A 23,984-nucleotide genomic window follows, 5' to 3' on the forward strand; every position below is an offset into this window, starting at 1 on the left:
CGGTACGCGCTGCAGCCAGAAGGGGGCGCCGCGGCCCGGAAGGGGGCGCCGGCGCAGGCGCGGAGGGCGGAGGGAGGCGGGAGGCGCGGCCCGGCGATGCCCGGCCCGGGCGCGAAATGAGCGCGGAGGCGGCCCAGGCGGGGTCCCGCGCCGGCACAGCGGCCCCGGGGCCCGGCCCCGGCATGCGGCCGCCCTCCGCCGTCCTCTCCCCGCGGACGGCGCCGGATGGCGGCGGTCTGTTCGGTTGGCTGCGCGGGCGCTGCCTGGGCCGCAGCGCCGCCGTGGACCCGGCGCGGGACAGCTTCCGCGCCATGACCGGGCTGTACGGCTCCATCCAGCCCGCCGACTCCGTGTACCTCAGCACCCGCACGCACGGCGCCGTCTTCAACCTCGAGTACTCTCCGGACGGGTACGGGCCGCGCCCCGCTCCCCGGCCGTCGCCCGGGCCCGGCGCTCCGCGTCCCGCCTTGCGGCGCGGCCTTTGGCTGGTCTCCTGCTCTGCCGGCCTTTGGGGCGGCTCTGGAACGGAGCTGTCCTGGTCGAGGTCTCGGGGGGCTGCAGCACCTCCCCTGTGAGGACAGGCTGAGGGAGCTGGACTCGTTCAGCCTGGAGAAGAGAAGCTGCGGGGTGACCTCATTGCAGCCTATCAATACCTGAAGGGAACCTACAGACAGGAGGGGAGTCAGCTCTTGGAAAGGGGAGATGACAGCAGGACAAGGGGAAATGGTTTGAAGCTGAGGGAGGGCAGATGGAGGTTGGGTGTCAGGGGGAAGTTGTGTGCTGTGAGAGTGGTGAGGTGCTGGAACAGCTGCCCAGAGAGGCTGTGATGCCCCGTCCATCCCTGGAGGTGTTGGATGGGGCCCTGGGCAGCCTGGTCTAGCATTAGATGGGGAGGTTGGTGGCCCTGCATGTGACAGGGCATTGGAGCTTCGTGATCCTTGAGGTCCCTTCCAACCCTGGCCGTTCTGTGATTCTCTGAGGTTTCTCTGGTGCTCCGGGGGATGGGAGAGGCACGGGAGCCCGAAAGGTCTGTTCAGGAAAGTGTGTGTAACTGCAGCCTGCTGTGCGGTTTCACAGTGGGCTTCCTTGGCAGAAAGGCTTTCCATCTCACATTGAGCTCAGCGGTGTCCTCGGTCGCACCTGAGATCTGTTACCTCTGCTGTAGTTTAACATTATTTTTCATGCAAGTTTCTGGCGTGAGAAGTTCTGCCTTCTTGCTGTCCCCTGTGCGCCTGCTGTTTGTGAGGCTGCGCTGTGAACTGAGCCACAGATCTTGTCTGAAAATAAGCCCAGCAGTGGCATGGGGATGTCTCCCCTGACTCGGCCTTTTGTTGGCTGGCTGGCACGTTCTCAGCAGGCCACAGGTGGTGTTAGGCAGAAGATAGCAGCCTGGCACTGAACACCAGTTGCCTTAAGGTCAGTTGGAACAGCTCAGACCTCGTTTGCTTTTGTGGTGGTTCGATTCAACTCAGCAGTTGCAGAGCAGTCGCAGACCTTCTCTGACCTTTGGTCACTTGGGATTTCTTTCTAGCCTTCCTCAGCAGAGCTGGCTGTAGTGAGCAGAGCTGCCTTCCTGTTCTCTGCCCGTTCTCTTGCTGGCACAAAGCAGTGCTCTGAGCTGAGGACCAGGATTGTACCTGTGAGCTGTTTGTTTGGCACTAGTGAGATCTGCCCCATGAGCCATAACAATCTGAGTTGTTGCGCCGTTGGGGGAGCATCTTAGCTTTCCTGGAGGTTGCCTTCACTGATTTAGCAGGGCAGGCTTAACCGTCACTGTAGTGATGGTGTATCAGACTTTTCCAACACATATAGAGCAAATAAATATTGGTGCTGTAGGACAGGCTAGACAGCCTTCCCAAACTGGATGGCTGATGTTTCTGGTGCCTGCGTCCTGGTGTTTGGGACGTCAGAACTCACTGTGAACTTCTTAATGATCTGATGCTAAATCTAGACTGGTGCCTGTGCCTTCCTCTTGTCTTTGGCCAGTAACAACACTGCTGTATCTAGAAAACACTTTTTGTCGGAGAGCTCTCTTTTCTTTGTGCATTAGTATTGTGTCTGACTGTGATCCCTTACAGTATTGTTGTGATGTGAAGAGAAGCCAAGCTAAGTAATGTTGAAGTTATGTTTCCGTGAATCTTAGATCTGGAAGTTTGCTGTGCGTGTGCGGGCGCTGTGTTCGTTCGTCAGATGCAAGTGTTAATGTTTTGTTCTCCCCTGCAGGTCTGTGCTCACTGTTGCTTGTGAACAGACTGAAGTGCTGCTTTTTGACCCAATATCTTCAAAGCACATCAAAACTCTCTCTGAAGCTCATGAAGATTGTGTAAATAATATCAGGTTGGTGAAAAGGAGGAAAAGATATCATTTTTCTCTTACTGCAGTTACTTCTCTACTAGAATCACAGAAACTTCTGTAATCTACAGAATAAATAATAAATAATAATAAGAGCGCAGTAAGTTTGCATTGCTTTGGGTAGAGTGTTTTTTTGTAGCTGTTAAGCTGCAGTTTGGTGTTGCTTTCTTTCTGCATTGGAGGCTGCATAAGGCTGGGAAGGGAAGGAGAAGAAATCTGAAAGCAGCGATGGTGGTATGTAATGCTACCAGGTGTTCTTGTTGGTGGAAAAGCTGCAGTTCGTGGTGGGAGAAGGGTGTTGCAGTACTGCTGTCTGATTTAATTGGCCTATGGAGTGAATGAACGCTAAACATATAGTGAGTATGCATGACTTCTGTTTGGAGTGCAGGTTCAAAACTGTAGCGAGAGAAGGTGCTCGTGTGAACATGGTTGGTATTTTGATTTGTAAGAGTAATTGCCTTAGCTATGTGGAAATGTCCAAAGTTTGGGTTCTTAAAGAGCAATTACAACATAGAAGAGCCAGAAAATTGAAATGGCTTCTGTGGTTTGAGTGAATCTCAGCAGTTACGTCATAAGTCATGTGGGTGTTTCTCAAGATGCAGTAGGAAGCAGCAAACACAGGAATCTGAATTATCTGTCTGTTTGTCACGTGACGTTTTTCCTTCTTAATTCTGTTCTTTTTACTTCTTCTTTGTCTGAGGATAGACTTTCGCACGTGAATTTGTTCTCGAGACGGTTTTGTGACCTGGTGAATGACACTGCTGCCTCTTTCACTCCTCAGAGCAAACAGGCAGCATTCTGAGCATTTCCCTCCTGCAAAGAGCCAAATGAAATGTGAGGTATTGATGCCTTCACGTGTTCTTTAGGCACAGAGATGTTTTTCACAAAGCACCCATCCTTTTTAATGGAGGCTGAAATTTTACATCGGTTGCATGTCTGTCAGAAAAGCCGAGGTGAGAGCTACCTGGCACAAACAAAAGAGGTGGTGAGAACGTGCTTTTCTGTGATGGAAATGCAGCTTTTTCCTCTGTCTTTGTAGGACATTGGTGTCCTGTGTTTTCCTGGATGTCTGCATTTCTTATCATAAGCTTAGCTACAAGCAAGCTCGCTTTGTTCTGTAGAACTTGGTTGGTGCAGCACTACGGACATCCATTGTAACTTTCCTTATAATTGTTGAGTTGTGCAGGCTGGAAGAAAACCTTTGGGATCATCAGGTCCAGCTGTCAGCCTGGCTGCTGAGCTCCTCACTAACCTGCCTCTTAGTGCCAGGTCCGCACATCTGAAGCACCTCTAGGCTTAGGGTCTCCACCACTTTCTGGACAGCCCATTCCAGCCCTTTAAATATATGAAGGGGCACCCTGTGCCAGATGCCTTCATGCATATGTCAGAACAGGGAAGTATGTACTGATGTCTTCCATCACCCTTCCCTGTGCTGAGGATGTGCGTATAATCACATAAAGTAGACGTGTTTTGCATGTGGATTTGGTCAATTTTTGAGCTGATTTAAGTGTAGTTGTTGCCCTTTTCATGTCAGAATTCCAGAAGTGTTCTTCTGGTCATACCTAAGAAGGTTTTGAAGACTTGCTAGACTGAGGCCCTCTGTTTTATGCTTGTTTTTGTTCTTTAAACACCAGAGACAGTGGACCAGTAATCTCTATATAACTTTCTCTCTGGCAGTTGGTTTTATGTGACTGAATCATATGCACCTTCTGTTAAGACTTCATCAATTGAAACAATCTGTCTACTTTTTCATTCCAAACTAGTTGTAACTCCCCATGTCTTTTCCATTTCTTCTGAAACCTGTTTGTGGTGTATGAAACAAGGCTGCATGCAGCATTCGAGACCAAAGGAAATGGTAGATTTGTACAGTAGAAGAGATGTAGTTCGTTTCACTCTCTTCTTAAAAACTGCTGGCTTTTGTTTGTTTTTTGTGTTTTTTCCTTTCCGTATAGCTACTTGGCATTGAACAGGCATGTTGCTGTTGTGGTTTAACACTGCTGGGTAGCCAGCTGCTCTCACTCCACCTCAACAACAGTAGAACAAGGGGAGAACTAAAAGAGTTTGTGTGCTGAGATAAGGAAGGGGAGCTTGCTCGACAATTATTGTCGTGGACAAAACGGGTTCATCACAGAAAGGATACATTTATTGCCAGTTAATAACAAACTAGAGCAATGAGAACTAAAGGCAAACTAAAACCACCTTCCCCCTGTATCCGTTGTCTTCTGTCTGCTCCTCAAGCAGGGCAAGGGAGTGAGGAACATGGCAGTGGTCAGCTTCATCTGTGCTGCTTCTCTGTGGCCATTCTGCCCCTAGTCCTTTGCTGTCCTTCCCAGGAGGCTACAGCTCTCCAAATGCTTCTCCAGTACATAGCTCCATCTCTCAGAGGTGGAGAGCTGGTCTGGCACAGTTCTGCTGCAGGCAGCAGCTCCCCCAGATCTCTGCTGGACCACAGGCTCTGCTCTGTGAGCTGCAGTTCCAGCTCAGGGTCTGCTCTGTGCGATCCTCTGTGGCTGCAGAACTTGTGGAACACACCCTGCCGTCCTGCTCTCACCTTGGTGGCTGCAGGGCTGCCTGTCTGATAAACTTTGATTTCTGTAATGAGAGCCAAATAATTTTACCTGCTGATTTTCTCAGCCAAGTAACTTCTGTCTAAATATTCTTTCAAAATGAAGCTTTTTCTTCACTTGGTGTTTTTGAATATAGACCTGCTTTGTCTTCAGTAAGCTTCTGACTCAGTTTGTTTCCTAGTAATGATTAGTGCTGATTTTTGTTCTTCTACCTTTTTGTGTGGTAGTCTTTATGTCAGGTACGAAGGCAGCCTTATGTGCTATTTCAGTTTGGAGTGATAGCTTGCATTCAATTTTATCTGGAGTCAGGATGGTCAGGATAAAGAAATGCCACCTGATCATATTAAGACCTTAATCTGGTAAATGCATTAATCCTGCTAGCGTGACCCAAGTTCATTCCCACTTTCTCATCTTCTTACATGACATTGTGACAAGCCTGTTATCTTTGAGGTGAGCAAGATCTCCAGACCCATGAAGTGCAAAATGTTTGGTGTGCTTGGAGCACTGCACGTGGGATACACGTTCATTCCTGCATCAGGGAGTAGAGCAGAACTACTCTTTGGTGCATCAGTGCTTTGCAAATATCTTGTGAAATACTAAGCACTACACCTCTGATTCTTGCAGCATCTTAACAGAATGTTGCATTTGTATTGCATGTCAGAATTTATTCTCTAATGCACATCTGCAGTGAAGGACTCAGTAAGTTTGGGTAGCTTGTGTCACATCTGCAGTTATTTCCAAAAACAGTATTTTTGATACCTGCTTTTTTTATTGGAGAAGCACAATTGCATGTCTTTCGATTCAAATACACGAGCTGTACTGAGGGTAAAGGAAAATAGGAGCAAAAGCCTCTTCTTTGTCTATGGAGACTGCTGAGACTGCTGCAGGTGGTAGGTAAAGTTATGGGATGCAGCAGGCTTACACGGCTCAGTCCCCAGGCTCTGCAGCTGGCAGTATGACAGCTCAGACAGAATGAGCAGTATTCTAAGGCTTTGTGAAGCCAGGTGAGCTCTCAAGCAAAAGATGTACAAAGAAGGACTGAAATACTGAAATTTAGGTAAGGTCCTTGGGTAGTAAGCAAATAATAGCTGTGTTTAGACTTTAATCTCATAATATCCAACACAGCAGTACTGTATGTAGTGTAAACCACATGATTAGGAGAAGAAGCCCAGCGTAGGACAGTTAACTCCATTAGTTCTCTCAGAAAAGAACTGTTAAACACCCCGTGTAAGACATTAGGGCCAGTGTTCCAGTGTGTTCAGGGCAGGTGTGTGGTTGGTCTCAGCAGTCTGCACAGAGTTGTAGTCATGTCACAGATAAGTTGGAAAGGGTATCTGGAGATCATCTGACCCAGACAAGAAATGAATAGAAAAGCAGGGTATTGGGCTTGTTTCCAACCTGTTCACCAGCATGCTGGGATGGCGACCCCAGTTCTCCATGCAGCTCAAGAGGCCACTTTTGAAAATGGGCACCTGACAACCAGCTTCTGTCACAAGCCCTGTGGTGAGGGCTGTGTTCTGCCTGCTGTTGTGAAGTCAGGATCTTACGAGACATTTCAGGCATGACTGGCTCAGCCGGGTGCCATGTGAAGTGAAGACAAGCCTTCCAAAGCGAGGAGGAGTTTGGAGGTTTGTCTAAAGCTGGTGGGCTCAAAGTGTTTCAGCAAAACCAGTGGCCAGTAAGGGATTTCCAGTGGGAATAACAAAAAGTGCCATTTGTTTCAAAAATGTGGTCTCAGCAAAAGAAACTGAAGTGTGTGGTGGGGAGAAGGAAGAAGTTGTGAAGAGCACTAGGGGAAGAGTGAGGGTAGGTGTGTGGATGGAGATGAAGAGAGTCAAGAACGGGTCTTGATTTCTTACAAACTGATAGGATTTTGTGTGGTCTGAAGCACGCCTGTCATCTGTGTGTTTTCTGGTGTTGCTCCTTCTCAGTAGCAAGGGTATCTGGTAAATAGTGGGGAGGTGAAAGGCATAAGGGGCCGCCAGATCAGTCACTTCAAGCGTCTTCCCAGGGACCTCAGAGCTGGCTGCTCTTAGGACATTTGTGCTTTATAAAGACTTTCTGAGTTCCAGTACAGGTGAGTACTGTGCAGGTGGGTAAGTGCTCTAGTTGCCACAGGGTTTCTTTGTGTGCCTTTGTCCTACTGATGGTTGTGCAATCTTTAAAAGATCTGTAATAAGGGGGGAGGGAGGGGAAGAAAAGAGGCTGCTGCTGTACTGCAGGTTGACTGGCTTGTTACTGGAGATGTCCAGATGTGTAGTAGCACAGTGCTGTTTTTTAACTATTTTTTGTCTTTTTGCTGGCAAATATGCTTCTGCTACGTGTTGATTCTTTTCTGCAGCCTCTATTGTTTTTCCTGTGTTGGCTTAAGTCCTGGATGACTCATACTGAAATTAGCCACAGTATTTCTCTCCCATTTTCAGGTTTCTAGATAATCGGCTTTTTGCAACTTGTTCTGATGACACTACAATAGCACTTTGGGATCTGAGGAAGCTGAACACAAAAGTGTGCACTTTACACGGTCACACCAGCTGGGTAAAGAACATTGAGTATGACACCAATACAAGACTGCTGGTGACATCAGGATTTGATGGAAATGTGATCATCTGGGACACAAACAGGTGTGTGGGCATACTTGTGCTGTTACATTTCTAACCCTTGCCAAAACTTTGCACTGCCTTGATATATAGTCCAGAAAATAAAAAAAATAAGAGAGTTTTCTGACACTCCAGAATGTAGATTTTTCCTTTCTGGGAAGGATTTCCTCACCGCTGAGATAAGTCTGAGCTAAGTAGGTTAAAGACAACATACAAGAAGAGTTTTAGGATTGACCAAGGTGCTTGGCATGTCCTGGGCTCCTGCAGACATTGTTAGGGACTTGAGTCTCAGTCCGACTATTTCTTGGTTGTATTTTCTTTTCCCTCCCCTGTGCAGGTGCACTGAAGATGGGTGTCCCCACAAGAAGTTTTTTCACACCCGTTTTCTTATGCGAATGAGGTTGACACCAGACTGTTCCAAAATGCTGATCTCCACATCCTCTGGCTATCTTCTGATTTTGCATGACCTTGATCTAAACAAAACTCTAGAGGTTGGCAGCTACCCCATTTTAAGAGCTAGGAGAACTGCATCAAGTTCAGGTGAGTACTTGTTGAAATGTCAGTAACAGCTTCTGTGATAGAATTCTTGTGGTTTCACTTGGCAGGCAGCTAAATACTGCGCAGTCACTTGCTCACCCCCAGTGCTTTGGGGTAGAGAATACTATTAAAAAAAAAAAGTTAATGCTTGTGAATTGAGATAAAGGCAATGTACTAAGACAGAAAAGGAAGGGAATATAATAGTAGCAGTAATCCCGTGTGTATATTTGCAAAACAAGTGATGCTCAAGGCGAGGCAATTTTTGGTATCAAGGCTTTAGCACTACAGGACATAGTCTGGAATTTTGGCACTTCAGGCTTGCATGGTGGTGCCCTTGTTGTCGAACAGCAGACCTGATAGAGTCCTATGCTCTACGACTTCACTGCTTCCTGCTGTTGTGTGACAGTAACAGCAGAATAGAGACAAACTACACTGTGTGGGGTGTCTGAGAAGCTGGGAGGAAAGTTCATGCCCCATCTCTTAGTAGTAGGAGCACTTCAGAAGCAATGAGTGCAGCTTCCCCCTTGCTCCCCATAGTATGATATGCTGGCATTTAATTTGTGTAAAGCACAACCAAATGGTGCTTGGTGACTGTAAGCGGAGCTTTGAAAGGTGTTCTGTTAACAAGATGCCTGTTCTTAGCATGACAGGGGAGAGCTAAGTGAAGGACGTGTGTAGTACACAGCCTGTTCTTAGCTTCTGTGTTCACGTGGCTGATGCTGTGTGCAGATATAACATCCTCGAGTCTGTCCAGTCCTCGAGCCGTTGGTTCCCCGTGTCACCAGAATGATTCGAGTCCACTGTCTGAGAAGCAGATGTCACGGTCCTCACAGCGAGAAGGTAAGAAAACAAAAACGAGCAGAACAGGATAGCAGGAAAATGCTGTTTTTCTTTGTAGCCCTTACTGGTGTTATATGAGCTCTGATAAACCAGTGAAGTATCACTGCATGCCGAAATCGAGAGTTGTAATCATTTTTCCTCCAAGAAAGCTGAAAGCAGCAGTGAGATTTTGTTACGTATTAATACATTATTTTTGTTATGCAAGTGTGCTGCCATTTCCTTGGTTGTTTTGTTTTCTTGTTGTTGTTTTTGTTATTGTTGTTTTGTTTTTTTCCTAGCACCACTCGTATGAGTGACCTTCAGGGGGGAAAAACCAACAGAGCAGAACATAGTTGTGTTTTGCTTTTTGTTTCCCTTAGTGATGGCGATATGCATGTGCTGTTTCTCCATGAGAAGTCAATAGCATAGGAAAAGAACAGGCACATTAATGCTAAACGTTGACAGAATGGTTTAAGAAGTTTTGTTACAAAGCCAGCCCTGCCTAAATTCAGAACTATGAACAAAGCTCAGCACCAACTTGGCAAATTCACAAGTGTTCAGAAATCTTTAGTGAATCGCTTGCTAATGTAAAATAACAGCGATGGTAAGCTTCAGTTACTTGTGGCTGTGAGTTGTTCCAACATACATGAAAGAAGGGAGCTTATCTGGACTCCAAGGCAGGAGTTACCTGTGAAAATCTCTTTAAGGCAGGCAGGGGAGAGGAGGCAAGATACGCACAGCTGAGCAGGCTTAGCAGAATTCGAAGAGGCCATTGTGCAAGTTTGAGAACGGGTAGTTCTTAGAAAAGAGGGCATTCAGGATCTTCTTTAAATGATGTATGTGTGTGGAAGTTAGCCCTAACTTCAGTTCACAGCATGGGATGATTTAACACACACCCTGGAAGGTAAATTTCAGAAAAGGACCCTAGTAGGAATCGGGGCTGAGCACACTGGTATTAACTTCAGTTGCATTTCATAAAGCTGCAGTCTTTGCCAGCAGTCAGACGAGGCTGACATGGCCTTCACCTCATGTCAACAACAGCAGGGTGAAGCGAGGGGTGAAACAGTGTGTAGGCACTGAACGGGCTGCGCGGGGAGGCGGTGGAGTCACAGACCCTGGAGGTGTTGGTTTGGATTTTGTGTTGAGGGACGTGGTTTAGTGGAAAATGTTTGTTGACGGGTGGATGGTTGGACTGGGTGATCTTGGGGGTCTTTTCCAACCTTGGTGATTCTGTGATTCTATGAACGTGCAGAGTTCCTTTGGACTCACAGTTGACTTCCCTTCCTAGGTGGATCACCTAGAAATAGTTTGGAGGTCTTAACACCAGAAGTTCCTGGTGAGAGAGACCGAGGCAACTGCATTACATCCCTACAGCTACATCCGAAAGGGTGGGCTACCCTTCTTCGGTGCTCAAGTAATACAGATGACCAGGAGGTAAAACAAAAGGTTTTGAGCAGATACTTGTGAGTAAGCTGTATCAGCTGTACAACTGTATGGGAAAACCTGACTGTGGCATAAACTTGCGTTTGAATGAAGAAGTTTGATGGTAGGCAGAAATTAATAGTTTTTAAACCAGGATTATGAAATGTTTTTCTGATTGAAGAGTTCCTGTACAAGACTCTGTGTCCTTTATGCAGCATTCCTTTTGCCAAGCTTTAATGGAATACTTTTTATAGCGTACAGCTTGGCTAAATGTTTTCAAACAGTTCTTGGCCTCTCAAGCATATGACTTAAAAATATGTACCTCCCAAATACAGGATAAACAAACTTGGAAAAAACAGAAGACTACACAGTTGTACAGTGGTGGGCATGGTTTAAGTAGAGCAGAGAAGCTCCTCTGAATTATTCAAATGCATATCCATCGATGTCACCTGGTTAAAGATCTGCTGTGCTGACAGACGCTTTCAAGTGGCTGTGAAAAGCTTCCAGAGCATATTTCTGCATTTGCTTAAAACTCCCATGTTGTAGGTTTGAACCTTATTAACAAAGGTGATATTTAATGTAATTTTTAAAAAGGTGATCTCAACTTTCCTCTTAAAAACTGTGGTGTGGTCATATTGTGCAGCAGAGCAGGAGATCCACCAAAGTAGTGCAAACGGTGTCAGTGACAGGTGACTGCATGCTGAGAGGAGGCATGAGGGACCCTTGGCCTCCTGGACAGTCCAAGAAGTTTTTTTTTTCTACCAAGTGCCTGCATTCGAGATAAGAGGAGGCATGGTTGGCTGGAGGACTGCTACCTGTCCTTGCTTTTTTGAGTAGAGTCACATGAGGCTGCATCATGGAGACTGCAAAATGTTTTTAACATTGATCAGAGACTTTATGTCCCTGAAGTAGCTGGCTGAACATTAGGTGCCCCAAAAGTAATCCCTCCTATTTAGTTCCATGGGAGCCACAGCAGCTACTAAAAGCACAGTTCCATAGAGCAAACTCTCAGCTGCAAAACACTGTTCTTCATCAGACTCACCATGATCAGCTGTGTGTTTTTGCCAGCAGTGCAAGAGCCTGCAGTTGCACACATCTGCACGGGCAGAGGTGACCCACTGTTGCCACTGCTGAAATGCACCACCCAGTGCCTCACTGTGCCCACGTCCACTTTCTGCTCCCCGTAAACCTTCAGCAAGCATTGATGAATGCCACTGGGTGCCATTTTTGTCTGCATGGAGGAATTAAATTGCACACCTCATTGTGGTCTCCCAGTGCTTGAGATTCCACTGGACAGTCATCTCGTTATCATCTATTTCTCTGAAGCTTATTTCGGTATTGTTATTCTGACAGTTGTGCAGATCTCCTGTCTAGCCTGCCAAGATGCAGATTTTGCATATATACTTTTTCAGAATTACAGATAATTCTTTAAATACCTGTTGCACACGTGCTTAAGAAGTTCAGTCAATCTGATAATGACGTGAGTTGTTTGTTTATTTATTTATCTTGCTTTGGAAAGAAGCCTCGCTTTGTACTGGCAGCCTACAGATGTGTAGAGGGCCGAGTGGAAGCATAGGAGACTTGTTTGACATTTCAGTGCTGGTTCTGTAAACTCACCATCAAACCACTGTGCAGTGTAGAATTTTCTGAAAGTGCCATTGACCGACCCAGCTAAAACATGCTGGAGTCCTGGTGTCTGCCTCACTCTTCTCTGTTGATGTTAATTTGCATTGTTCCCTTTGTCTTTGCTTCAAGAGAGGGCAGCGAACAAAACAAAGAACATATCTTCTGCCTTGCTGTGGAGAACTCAGATTCAGACACAGTGTGAATTTAACTGGTAAATGGAGTGGATTTTGCATTTGATTTGCGATTAAATAATTAGATTAAGCACTAAAATCCCCCATTGCCTCACGGGCAACAAGCTGGATATAAGTCTGGTAACAGCATTTCTTCAAATGCTATTTTTGTCTTGTTTCAAGACTTTCCTCCTTTTCAAGTCAGGGGCATAGGGTGTCAAAAGGCCATTCTAAATTGTGTGAGGCTGAATTCTGCTTTTCTATAGATTTCATTTGAATGTTCTACTACATCAGAGCAAAATCCTGTCTGGAGGAGCAGGCTTTGTTCTTTCCAGGTGAAAAAGATTGTATTTAGACACTAAAGCAGAAGAAGTTTTGATCTGCTTTACATAAATTGTTCAAAGAGAAGAACTGGCACAGGTTCAGCACCCAGTGATGCTGTGGATGCCCCCTCCGCGAGGCATTCAGAGCCGGGCTGGATGGGCTGTGAGCAACTGGTCTAGAGGGAGGTGTCCTGCCTGCAGCAGGGGGTTGGGACTGGGAGATCTTTAAAGTCCTTCCAACCCAAAGCACTCCATGGTTCTGCGATAAGGAGATGCCAGGCAGCCTGGCGGTGCTCGCAGTAAGCGCTTGTGGAGGAGCAGATAAGCAAGAGCGTTGGTGGCTGCTCTGTCAGATGCTTAGCGTGCAGCCAGGTGAACGCGTCCGCAGTGCTTCACCGTCTTTCCTTTCTCTCTCTCCCTTCAGTGGACTTGTGTCTATGAATTCCAGGAAGGCGCCCCCGTGCGCCCCGTCTCGCCTCGCTGCTCCCTGCGCTTGACTCACTGCATCGAAGAGGCCAACGTGGGCCGGGGTTACATCAAAGAGCTCTGCTTCAGTCCCGACGGCCGGATGATCTCGTCCCCGCACGGCTTCGGGATCCGCCTGTTGGGCTTCGACGCGCACTGCAGCGAGCTCGTTGACTGCTTGCCCAAAGAAGCCAGTCCCTTGAAAGAAATCCGTTCCCTGTATTCTCACAATGATGTGGTACTGACAACAAAGTTTTCTCCAACCCACTGTCAGATTGCCTCGGGGTGCCTTAGCGGACGCGTTTCTTTGTATCAGCCAAAGTTCTAGGCGCACTGTACGTCGGCGGGACCTTCACGTGTTTGTGTTCTAACTTCAGCTTAGTTGAAGTGTGCTCTTTTGAAATCCCGTAAACCCGGACGAGATCATAGTTCGCGTGGTCTCAGTGATAATGGTGTGAGTTCCTGGTGCAGCACTGTATGCATTCTCATACTGCATCTGCAAGTCAGGCTCCATGCGTTGTGTTTTCGGCCTTATAGGCAGACCTTAGCTGCTTCTGACCCTGTGCCGTCAAGTCGTCGTTCTGTTTGGTTTTGCACTGTAGTACTTGCTGGTAATTTTCTTCAGCATGACTTGAAGTGGGCTGTCTGGAAGAAACATAGGTGGGATGCAGGTAGGAGCTCAGCCACCACTCACCCAGGCTTCCCTGGTGCAGCACTTCTCTGTTCCAGAGGACCTCTCCCTTGCTGAAGCTGCCATACAGTGATTGTTAGATATTGAGCAGGCTTTGTGTGTGCTAGATTAGTTGGCACAAAAACACAGAAAGAAATTGTTTTGCATTAATTTGTATTTTTTTTGTGGTTGGCTAGAAAGTTGGTCAGCTTTCTGTAATGTTTTGCTGTACTAAAAAAATCTTTGTAGACTGCTTTTCCTTGAATTATTAGTAGAAGGAAGAGGCTCCCAGGTAACAGCAGTACAATTAGGTGACAGCCCCAAGTTGCACCAGGGGAGGTTCGGGTTGGGTGTAAGGAAAAACAAGTTCTCCAGAAGAGTGGCCGGGTGTTCGAATGGGCAGTGGCCCAGGGAGGTGTTGGGGTCACCATCCCTGGGGGTGTGCAGGAGCTGTGGCACTAAGGAACAAAGTCAGTGGGCACGGCAGGGCTGGGCTGGGCTTGGGATCTTCGTGGTCTTTTCCAAACATAAGGATTGTGTGGTTCTACAGATTGAGACACAGCTGCATTTTTTCCTCAGATTGAGTCAGAAATGCCTGAAGCAGAGCAACAGGAGCTGAAGGTAAACCTCTTCAGCTGCATCCGCTGCACATGAACCTTAGGGAATGTTTCTTACAGTGTGTAAGATTAATTGGCAACTTTTAGTCCTCAGCCAGTAGGATTTCTTTTGTGGGAAGCTTTCCACATCAGTTACATAAACCTTCATCCTGTGTTGGAGAATGAGCAGCACAGAATTCTTGCTTAGGGCCATTAGGTCTTCTCACTGCTCTGCAGCTCATGTTACAGCAGGAGTTCCTTTTGGGAGTGTCTGTAGTACAAACAGGCAAGTATTGCTTCACAAGTGTAGTCACTGGAGCAGATTAGAACCATTCCTGTCTAAAGATCTGTGTGGATTTAACTGGGGTAATTATAAAATCTGAAATGTGATTTAAGGGAGAACATCGGCAACCGAAGCATGAATGCCAAGGTTTAACCCTTAGGTTCATCACAGGCTCCCAGACAGGCGGGGCTGTGGGGGTTAGGGTTGGGGGGTGTCCCCATGGGCTGGCACAGGCTGCTGCTGTGGGAAGGAGCCCTGCCCACGGCATGGTGCTGGGCCCTGGTGATCCTTAAGGATCTCTGCTACAGTTTTAAGTTTTTGATGAATTTTTATTTAAAAACAAAAAAACAACAGGAAAAAAAACTCTTCAGCACTGGGTGTTTGATCATCTGAGGACTGTTAGTTACCTCCTGCACTGGGCTTTCAGTACCTCCAGCGGCTGGCTGCTGAAGGGCTGCCTTCAAATAGCTTAATGTATTGACAGAACTCCCATCAAATTATCATCTCAGCTGCAGGAGCAGAGTGCCCTTAACCTGATGTGCAGCAGCCCGTGGTCTTCTCAGACAACAGAGCGGTAGAACATTTTCAGACCTTCTGGGCTGCTCTCTTGTTGCTGCCTTGAACTCAAGAGCACTGATGAAGTAACAGATGAGGACATGCCTTATTTTCCAGGGCGGAGCATCAGCCTTGGTTTCAGACAGTTGTCACTTTAGAATGCTTTTGGAGCTGTGTGTGAGGAGCACAGTTCTCCAGAGGGATGCTGTTTGTGTGTGCAGCTGAGCTCTGACATAACTACTCTTCCCATTTCTCTGTGGTGAGCTTTAGCTGGAACTGGGAGATTGCAGTCATTTGACTACTCCTTTTCTGCGGTACTCGGAAGTTTTCAGTCAAATCTAACATATTTCACCTGTGGGTTTCAGAAAGCACTTGTAGAAACACCAGTGAATGATTTATGACTGGGATGGGTTGCCGTTTCAGCTCGGTGGAAGCAGTGGTACTCAGGTTTTGTCTCTCTGAATCATTGCCTTGTGAAGAAATCTGTTGCTGAGCTTTTAGATTCACTCTAATTAGCCAAAAACGTTACCGTGCTGAAAAAGACGAATCCCTAACCTTGCACTCGGAGTGTCCCAGCTACATCAACCTGCCTGTCTCAAGCATAGGAAATTGTTTTATTGGATGTATTAAAGTCTGCACTAAGAGCGAAGTACAGCAGTGGCTTCAAACGTGTTCACTTTTGACCTCTCAAGCGCTACAGCGCGTGATAGATTTTGCAGTTTTTCTGAGCAGGATGGAGCTCCTTGATTGTAAAGCATGCAAATATGTTTTCTAAATGCATGGTTTCGTATTTATTGATTTCCACAGTACAGAAATTCCCTCATTCCCGGCACAGCTGGTCAGCAGAAGCGGATAGGCTGCGTCGTCGAGGTCTCTGTGTGGCACTGTCAGCTCACAGCGGTGCGCATGGAACCAAACCAGTGCCCGAAGGTAGCTCTCCTTTTGTAATAGTCCAGTGGCTGTTGTAGGAGTAAATGCATTTCCCACCTGTTCCATTGGAGGTTAGTCTTTGCATCGTTGTAGGTCTGTTACGCGTTTGTAGGAAGGGAGGAAGAAACCTTTAATGGGACTGTGAAACGACACCCATGTCTGTGTACTTTTCCTGTGTGTGAATTTCAGTGTATCTGCATCCACTGGGCATCATCGGTCCAACAGGGGTAGTTCAGGGAAAAACAAAACCTCCATCAGAATTACTGGGGATAAAGCACAGTGATACTGACACTCATCTGTTTGCACTCTTTGAGACTTGGTAAGGACAATTTGCCTACCACCAGAATTGGAATGTAAACGTCAGGTTTTTTCTGTGTTTGTTTTTTTTTGTTGTTGTTAATTTGGGCGACACTGGCGTGCAGCAGGTCGCAGCACTGCAAAGTGTGGACCTGCTGCTCCGTAACTTGCCCTCTTGAAAGCTTTTAAGAATTCTAGTTTACAAGATTCTAAGAAGTAGGAGTAAAAGAAGGTTGAGAACCCTAATATTTTTGTCCTGCAAGAGAAAGAAACTTCTAATTTCCTGATCTTGGTCAATGGTGCATTTTCTTATGCACTAGGTATCTTCATTAAGTGTAAAGTTTTTAATACTAGAACAAATTGTGCATGTAAATATTTTGAAATACCTGAGATTTCGTAGTATGAAGTGTAGCCTTTTCATACAATATAAAAGTATCAGAACTGCTCTGAATATATTGTACTTACAGCCGTACAGTAACTTACTATTTGTGGAACGTTTTCCTTGCTTGCGTAATAAATTAAACATTTAATAACTCAGCAAATTAAAATCTATTTTAATGTATTTGTCTGACACTGAGCTGTGTTCTGTAACACTCACTGCTTCTTGCCCGTTCACTGGAACTGAGGGGGAAAGAGCTGCACCTGGAGTGACATCTGCATCTACGTGTTTCCCTCTGGTGTTGGCCGAGCTTGAGCACAGGTGTAGCATGGTGTCCTTCCAAGGGCCTACAAAGCCAGGCCTAGGGGCAGCAGTAATTGCAGATGGTAGTTACACAGAATGGCTTGAGTTGATGGGACCTCGCAGCAGTTTAGATTTGGAGCAGTCTGGGTTGGAAAGGACCTTAAGAGACCACCTGGTTCCAGCTGCCCTAACTAGCTGCACGTGGAAGCGCTGACAGCTGGTGCTGTTAGGAGATGAGCTCTCCTGGCCTCCAGACAGCAGCCTTTAAGTCACAGACCATTTCCACTCTGGAATCTCAGCATGGCGTAGTTACTCCTGGTTATGATCAGTTTGAGAATACTGGAAAACAGCCTTGAACCCAGCCCCAAGTAGCTGAAGCAGCACGGCTGGCTCTGAGCTGTCTGCCAGGATGGCAACGCAGCCTGCTCAGTGCAGTTTCCCACATCGCCCTGTGTGTGTAGCCTTTGCTGTGACAAAGCTCTCTGTCTTTACTCCATACGAGTCTGTTCCTTAACAAGTAGAAGATCTGTGATTTGTTAAACAAACAATCACTGTCACCGTGCTGCAAAACCAACTGTAGTTACAAAGCAAAACTGTGCTGGAACAACGCTGCACAGCCAGACAGCAACAGATAAGAACTGCGACTGACATTTTCCCAACTGTAATTAACACCATCCATTAGAGACAGCTTATTTCAAACTGTAAGCTCTTCAAATTACGTCTTCCATGGGGAAAAAAATCCACTTCCTTTATTCCATCAAGAAGAGATTAAATAAAGTCACAACCGTAACACTGGTAAAAATCAGATTCTGACAGTAACAAACATTCAATAAACGTTTTATTTCAATGCAAATAACCACAACATTCAGATACAGCAATGCTCATTTGTGCTGGGCCCTTTTAGGCTGTGAAGCGAGGGACCTCATTAGGACCATAATCATGACACACTGATTAGAGCAAGTATTTTGTGACAGTTTAGCAAACAAAAAATAACCATCACTACAAAGCTTACGAAAAGAGTAACTTGGTAAAAGTTTATCCCCATCTTTCAGAATAGGTGGTGAGGTTGTTTTGTTTTAATTTTTTTTGTCTGTTTTTAAATACAACATAAGGACAAAAAGTTCCCAGGACAACCAAGTTCTTCATTAAGACCCCTCTCCTGGTCTGGCTATGCCTATCCCCCTCCCGCTCCTTTCTCCAAGGCCTACAGCCTCACATCTCCCCCCGCTCACATCTGTAGGACGCAGAACACACATTTCTGTACATCTTTATCTGCACTTGCCCACAGAAGTCCATCAGTGCTTCCCCAAGTGCTGCATCATTCCAAAGGTCATCTCCGCCTGCCTCCCGGTACTACAATCACAGACTTCCCCCAGTGGGTATTACCCAGGAACTTAATCCTGATGGTGCCACAGTGCAGCTCTGTCTTACAGAACTGCTGAACGCACACGTCAAGGAGGCAGAGCCCCGGCTTTCCTGTAAGAAGTCTCGTTGTGATCAGTTATGGCACAGCTCTGGTGAAACGCAGCCATCTGCGAAAGACGAGATACCTCTGTAGAAAAGAGCTGCCCGAGAGCTACTTTCACAACAGGAAAATACAGGAAAATGAACTCTTATAATAAGCACTACAAAAAGAGACGTCTTCTTTCTGGCCTCACAGATGTAGAATAGAAAAAGAAGTAGTAAAAAAAAAAAAAAAAAAAAAAAGCAGAACAAGCTCCGCATTTACAAGTAGAAGGATTGTAACAAGGAAGGACACTTTAAAGCTTTCTCATCTCTGCTGTTTCTCTCCTTCCACTTTTCCCTTTTCACGTTAAACCGTGTGCGTACATATGTGCACACAAATGTGAGTCAGGGCACACCGAAGGCAACATTCAGTACCTGCTTTTATGCTGCCGAACGAAACGTTCTGCTTGAAGCCGAGCACCCAAGCGGCCAGCAGGAGCCTTGGCACAGGCTTCGTTTAAGCACAGCACTCAGGAACTCGGTCGTCCTCCTCAGGGGTCGGTGTCCATTTGGCCACGAGCAACGGTGAGCACTGAGGAGCCTACATCTGTCTGAGCACGTAATCTCACGTCAGCATTCTGAAGTTCATCACATAAGGGAATGAATTTCCATCAGCCTCCCCCTGACTTCCGTGTTCTACAGGGCACACAGTGGAGCGCGCTCGGTCATGGAGTGTTAGGAACTTCTGGGAGTGATACTGAGCCAGCCGCTGGGCTGAGTGGTGAGTTCGTGGGGTTTTTGGTTTTATCTGTCCATCTCGTAGTTTCATTATGGGTAAATCCACCTGCCAGCAAATAAATAATATAAGAAGCTACTCGTAATTGCACCAAGGTTTGGATGTACCACCGTTCACCCCATATGCAGTGAAGGCCAAGGCTGAATGCCCTTCACACTACGCAGGCACTGCTCCCAGGGATCAAGCGTCATCAAATATGGCAAAAACCAAATGAATTGAAGGGACGAAGAAAATAAGTGTTCATAACAGCTTTAGCAAGAACTCATAAGTTGCATTGATTATGCCCCAGGATAGGACCGAACGATGGTAATTCAGATGGGCTCCCCTGAAAAGATTGATCAATTTTCTGTCGCGCTCCAGCCAGATCTTCACAAAAACTGTCGAGAAGGACTGAAATTCACCCCCGATCTGAGCTTGCATGCGAGCTTTTACAACATTCATTGGGAAGAACAAGAATCCCAGCATGGCACCCAACAGCCCGCCACAAATGAAGTCATTGACCAAATGAGTGCTGTAAGAAGTTGCTTCAGGCAGACATTGTTTAATAGGTCCTCTGAGGCCAAAGAAGAGTACATTACTGGGCCCATTGCGGAGCAGAATAGGCACCAATCCCCGGTAGTACTCTCTCATCCCATAGACTTTCAGTACCTTGAAAGCCTGGTACGTGTTTGTGAACTTATCGTGGTGTTTGTAGTCCTGAAGCAAAGTCTGCACTCGCTCAAAAGGAGTAAGAACAGCTTCTGTGGTCCCTGCAAGCACTGCTGCCATGCTGCGTGTCAGGAGCTCGGGAGCAGTCGTGTGGCTGTGGAGCAAGGAGGAGAAATCCTCATACAAGCCGAACATGAGAGCCAGCGTGGTCGTCTTCTGCATTAAGGGAGGGAGGATGCCACGGTAGAGATTTCGAATTCCATCCTTCTGCAGCTGATGTATCGCATCCTTTGTTTTCAGACCATACAGCTGCTGTCGAAAGAGGACCTTCTGGATGGGAAAAGTAACTGCTATGTTGGTGAAGGCCGCACAGTAACCACACAGGTAATGTTTGCTAGAGGTAGCCGTAACGTCACTGCTTGGATCTTCCTCTGAACTTCCTGGGGAAAAGCCTTCTGAACCCATCATACTGTCTTCCTTACTGCTGTGTACCTCAGTCCTCTTTTCCTACATCAAAAAACAGAGAAGAACGCACGTGAGCAGAGCTGCGGATGGCCCAGCTGCTTTCTCTCACACCAGCACCCAGCACGGCACATCTGAGCAGAGCCCTTAAAACCTGAAGAACAGTCAATGCCAAATCTTTCAGATGTTACGCCCTTTTCTGCAGGGGTCTTGGAAGCACAGGTTTTCCTCCTGGTGTTTTCTAATTGATACAGAAACAAAGAGGGAAACAAAATGACGTATGAATCTCTTGTGTGCTACATGACAGCTGACAGCGGGAAGCTCACCCATTCGACCTCCCACAGGGCACACCAGGGAATTCAGATAGCACACGGTCTGCTCTCAGCCTGTTAACAGCAAAAACACAGCACTGAGGGTGGAGGCAGAAGAGAGTCAAAGGAAAAAACAAACAAACCCACCGACACACAATTTCTATATAGTCTGATCCGCAATCATAGGATTAATTTAAAGGACAGGCAACTTCTAACACAACTTTGAACATTCCTAGCAGGTCCAGGTAGTCAACCTGCAGGTTCATCTGCAGAGGAAGACGCACCTGTAACCCCTGCTTGATTTTAATGCAGAGAAGGCCTCAAGCTACGGCAGCTCTGAAGGACCCCTGAACAGAGAACACCTCTCTACACTGAGCAGAGAAGCTCCAGAGTGACCCTTAGGAGGCAGTACTTGAACATCATTTAAACAGGGATCGCTGACTCAGCTGTTACAAAGTGCTGACAGCCCCTGGCAGCAAAGCGCATGCAATTTCAGAGGCCTTAAAACCATACCAGGAGCCAGTCTTCCAACTAGGCAAGCCACTTCTCTCACTACAGAAGCCTGTACAAACGTGAAACTGTTTATATTCAGCACTGCCAAGGCAAACTGGACTCTTGAAGTCACACGATGCTTTACTTTGACCATGTGCATTTTCTTCTGAAAATGAGTTGCATACATCTCTGTGGACTTACTTTTCTCCTGCGCACACTATGTAATGCTTTACAGTCTGACACATGTCCAAATCCTAGAATGGCTTGGGTTGAAAAGGACCTCAAAGATAATCTGGTTCCAACCTCCTGCAGGTCGCCAACCAGCAGCCCAGGCTGCCCAGAGCCACATCCAGCTTGGCCTTGAATGCCTGCAGGGATGGGGCATCCACAGCCTCCTTGGGAACCTGTTCCCCTGCCCCACCACCCTCTGGCTGAAAAACGCAGTGTTTGTGTTGATGAGAAAGCTCACGACAGAGGAAGAATTCAGTTTATGTGGCTCATGCACTACGCCATATACACACCAGCTCACAGCACCTTGTGGATGACAGCAGCTCTATCTGCACGCACCGAAGCAGCCACACCTGCAGGTACACTGGTGTCAGTCGCTCCTCCACTGGAAGGGGAACAGTGGGACGAGAGCTCAGCTCACAGTGTGGAGGTGCCACCAGAACACCACCGTTACATTGAGCATTCAGAAGCCTGTGCCCAGGACATCAGTTTTCCCCTAGAAATAAGCTAATAAGAGACGTTTGGTTCACTCTCATGGCCCCTCTGGTGGGGCTGTTGGACGCAGAACAATGCACAGTGCAGTGACACCCCCAAAGGTGAGCCGTATGGCTCAGAGCTGGGGAGCAGCAGGTGTTGGGCACTGCGAGTCTGTCTGGCAGTGCTGGGGTCAGAACCCTGTCTGCAGACAGCCTGCAAGCACAAACCACCCACTGATGATACACAACCCACTCTGTTACAAGCCAGTATCAGAGTTCAGCTCTTAAAAAGAAAGTGAGAGGTTTGGATCTATTGTACTGCCTCCACACAGACCCCCAGAGCTGCAACAGCATTCTGTTTCCATGCAGGATGTTCCCTCCTGCATCTGAGTGTGGGGACACACGCAGTCCTTTCTGTGTGCCCCCCCTCGACCCCCACTCCCGACACGCACACGTGTCTCTTCTGCAGGACAGCAGCCCACCTAGCCTGCAGCTCACTGGCTCAGAAAGGCACAGGGGAAAGAAAGCAAAACAACAACTTTTTATCTGATACTGCCTTTTCACAGAATCAAATTTACGTTGAAAAAGAACAGAAACAATATTTTAATTTTTAAATGGAGAAGACCTAAGATCACAGAATCGTATGGACTAGAAGAGGCCTCAGAATATCAAGTCCAGCTTCCCTGCTGAAGCAGGTTTCCTACAGCAGGCCACCCAGGAAAGCATCCTGGCAGGTTTGAATATTTCCAGAGAAGGAGACTTCACCACCTCTCTGAACAGCCTGCCCCACTGCTTCGTCACTCTCACAGTAAAGAAGTTCCTCCTGCATTCCAGTTTCTGCCCATTACCCTTTGTTCTATCACACCACTGAAAAAAAAAAAATCTATGTTTTAGGCCATTACTACTGCTATGCTCCACCTCATCCCTTTGTCTCCCACCTCCCTTCAGATATCCACTAATGTTTACCAGATCCCCCTCAGTCTTCTTTTCCCCAGGCTGAACAGCCCCGGTTACTCAGCCTTTCCTCACACAGGAGATGCTCCAGGCCCTTTACCCTCTCTCTAGCTCTCTGCTGGACTCCTTCTAGGAATCCCTGTCTTTTTTGAACTGGCGAACCCAGAACTGGACACACTATTTTAAATGTGGCCTCACCATGGCGGACAAGAGAATTAGGATCACCTACCTCAACCTGCTGGCCATGCTCTCTTAATGCACCCCAGGCAGCCTGCAGCCTCTACTGGTGCACATGTAATTCTCACCCAGGTGTAGGACTCACACTTGTTCTTGTTGAAGAGCATCGGGTTCCTCTTTCCCACTCTCCAACCTGCCCAGGTCTCACAGGAAGGCAGCACAGCCCCCTGGTGCACCAGCCACTCCTCTCAGCTTTGTACCACAGGAAACTTGTTAGGATGCACTCTATCCCTTCCTCCTGGTACCTGATCAAGACACTGAACGAGCCCAGCCCACCCCTGCCGTGCCCACTGAGCTGTGTCCATCAGTGCCACACCTCCACGGCTCTGGGACAGCTGCACAGACGCTGACCCCACCGCTCCCTGCACATTCTGTCTGACCGCCCTTCGGAGAAGTTTTTCCCAGTTCCCCACCTGAGCTTTCCCTGATGCAGCCTCTCACAGAATCACAGAATGGCTGGGTTGGAAGGGACCCCAAGGATCACGAAGCTCCAACTCCCCACCAAGCTCCCCATTTCATACCAGACTCCATCCAACCCGGCCTTGAACAGCTCCGGGGACGTTCGGGGCACCCGCAGCCTCTCCGAGCAGCACCCCTCTCTCGTCCCGTCGCCGTTACCCGCAGCAGAAGCCGAGCCCCAGCTCACCGCAGCCTCCTTTCGGAGAGCCGCAGAGAGCCGCGAGGTTCCTCCCGATCCTCCCGTCCTCCCGCCGCAGCCATCGCAGCTCCCCCTCCCGCCCCCAGCGGAATTCCCGACCGCCCGCACTCCTTTCTCCGGACTCGCTCTCCGCCCAGCCCGCAGCCGCAGCCCCGCGTCCCTCACCGCATGTCCCGTCATGCGGCGGCCGGTGCGGATCCCTCGCCCCGCGGGAAGGCCTCGGTGAAGGCGCGGCAGCGCAGCGGGCGGCGGGCGGCTCCCGCGCCGCCGGACGGACGAGGACCTGCTGGCAGAGCGGACGCGGAGTTACGGGGAGCGGAAGCCGCGCGGCGCCTCCCGGGCCCGCCCTCTAGATAACACACCCCAGCCACCAGCCCGGCTCCCG

The 23,984-nt window shown here is 47.8% G+C and overlaps 2 protein-coding genes across 5 annotated transcripts; one reads left to right on the top strand and one right to left on the bottom strand.

Annotated features, from left to right (window-relative positions):
- The first annotated feature begins 116 nt into the window (after positions 1 to 116).
- DCAF10 (DDB1 and CUL4 associated factor 10) lies at positions 117 to 16,771 on the top strand. Its single transcript, XM_042829377.1, has 7 exons — positions 117 to 409; positions 2,224 to 2,337; positions 7,343 to 7,540; positions 7,854 to 8,056; positions 8,783 to 8,893; positions 10,161 to 10,306; positions 12,838 to 16,771. Exons 1-7 carry the CDS (start codon positions 117 to 119, stop codon positions 13,204 to 13,206), a joined length of 1,434 nt encoding a protein of 477 aa, XP_042685311.1. The 3' UTR covers positions 13,207 to 16,771.
- Positions 16,772 to 17,712: 941 nt separating this feature from the next.
- Positions 17,713 to 23,826, bottom strand: SLC25A51 (solute carrier family 25 member 51). 4 transcript variants are annotated; one of them, XM_042829560.1, is made up of 3 exons: positions 23,765 to 23,801; positions 21,581 to 21,659; positions 17,713 to 20,288 (listed from the first exon to the last, which is right to left on the bottom strand). In XM_042829560.1, the coding sequence occupies exons 1-3, from the start codon at positions 23,767 to 23,769 to the stop codon at positions 19,374 to 19,376; spliced, it is 999 nt and encodes a 332-aa protein (XP_042685494.1). In that variant the 5' UTR covers positions 23,770 to 23,801; the 3' UTR covers positions 17,713 to 19,373. The 4 variants fall into 4 exon arrangements, with proteins under 4 accessions (XP_042685494.1, XP_042685495.1, XP_042685496.1 ...); XM_042829561.1 differs by lacking the exon at positions 21,581 to 21,659 and having other exon boundaries at positions 23,765 to 23,826; XM_042829562.1 differs by lacking the exon at positions 23,765 to 23,801 and having other exon boundaries at positions 21,568 to 22,797.
- Positions 23,827 to 23,984: the final 158 nt, after the last annotated feature.

Source organism: Centrocercus urophasianus, unplaced genomic scaffold, assembly GCF_019232065.1.
Source record: "Centrocercus urophasianus isolate 14NV4802_14NV808 unplaced genomic scaffold, USGS_Curo_1.0 seq_31, whole genome shotgun sequence".
Classification (NCBI taxonomy): Eukaryota; Metazoa; Chordata; class Aves; order Galliformes; family Phasianidae; genus Centrocercus; species Centrocercus urophasianus.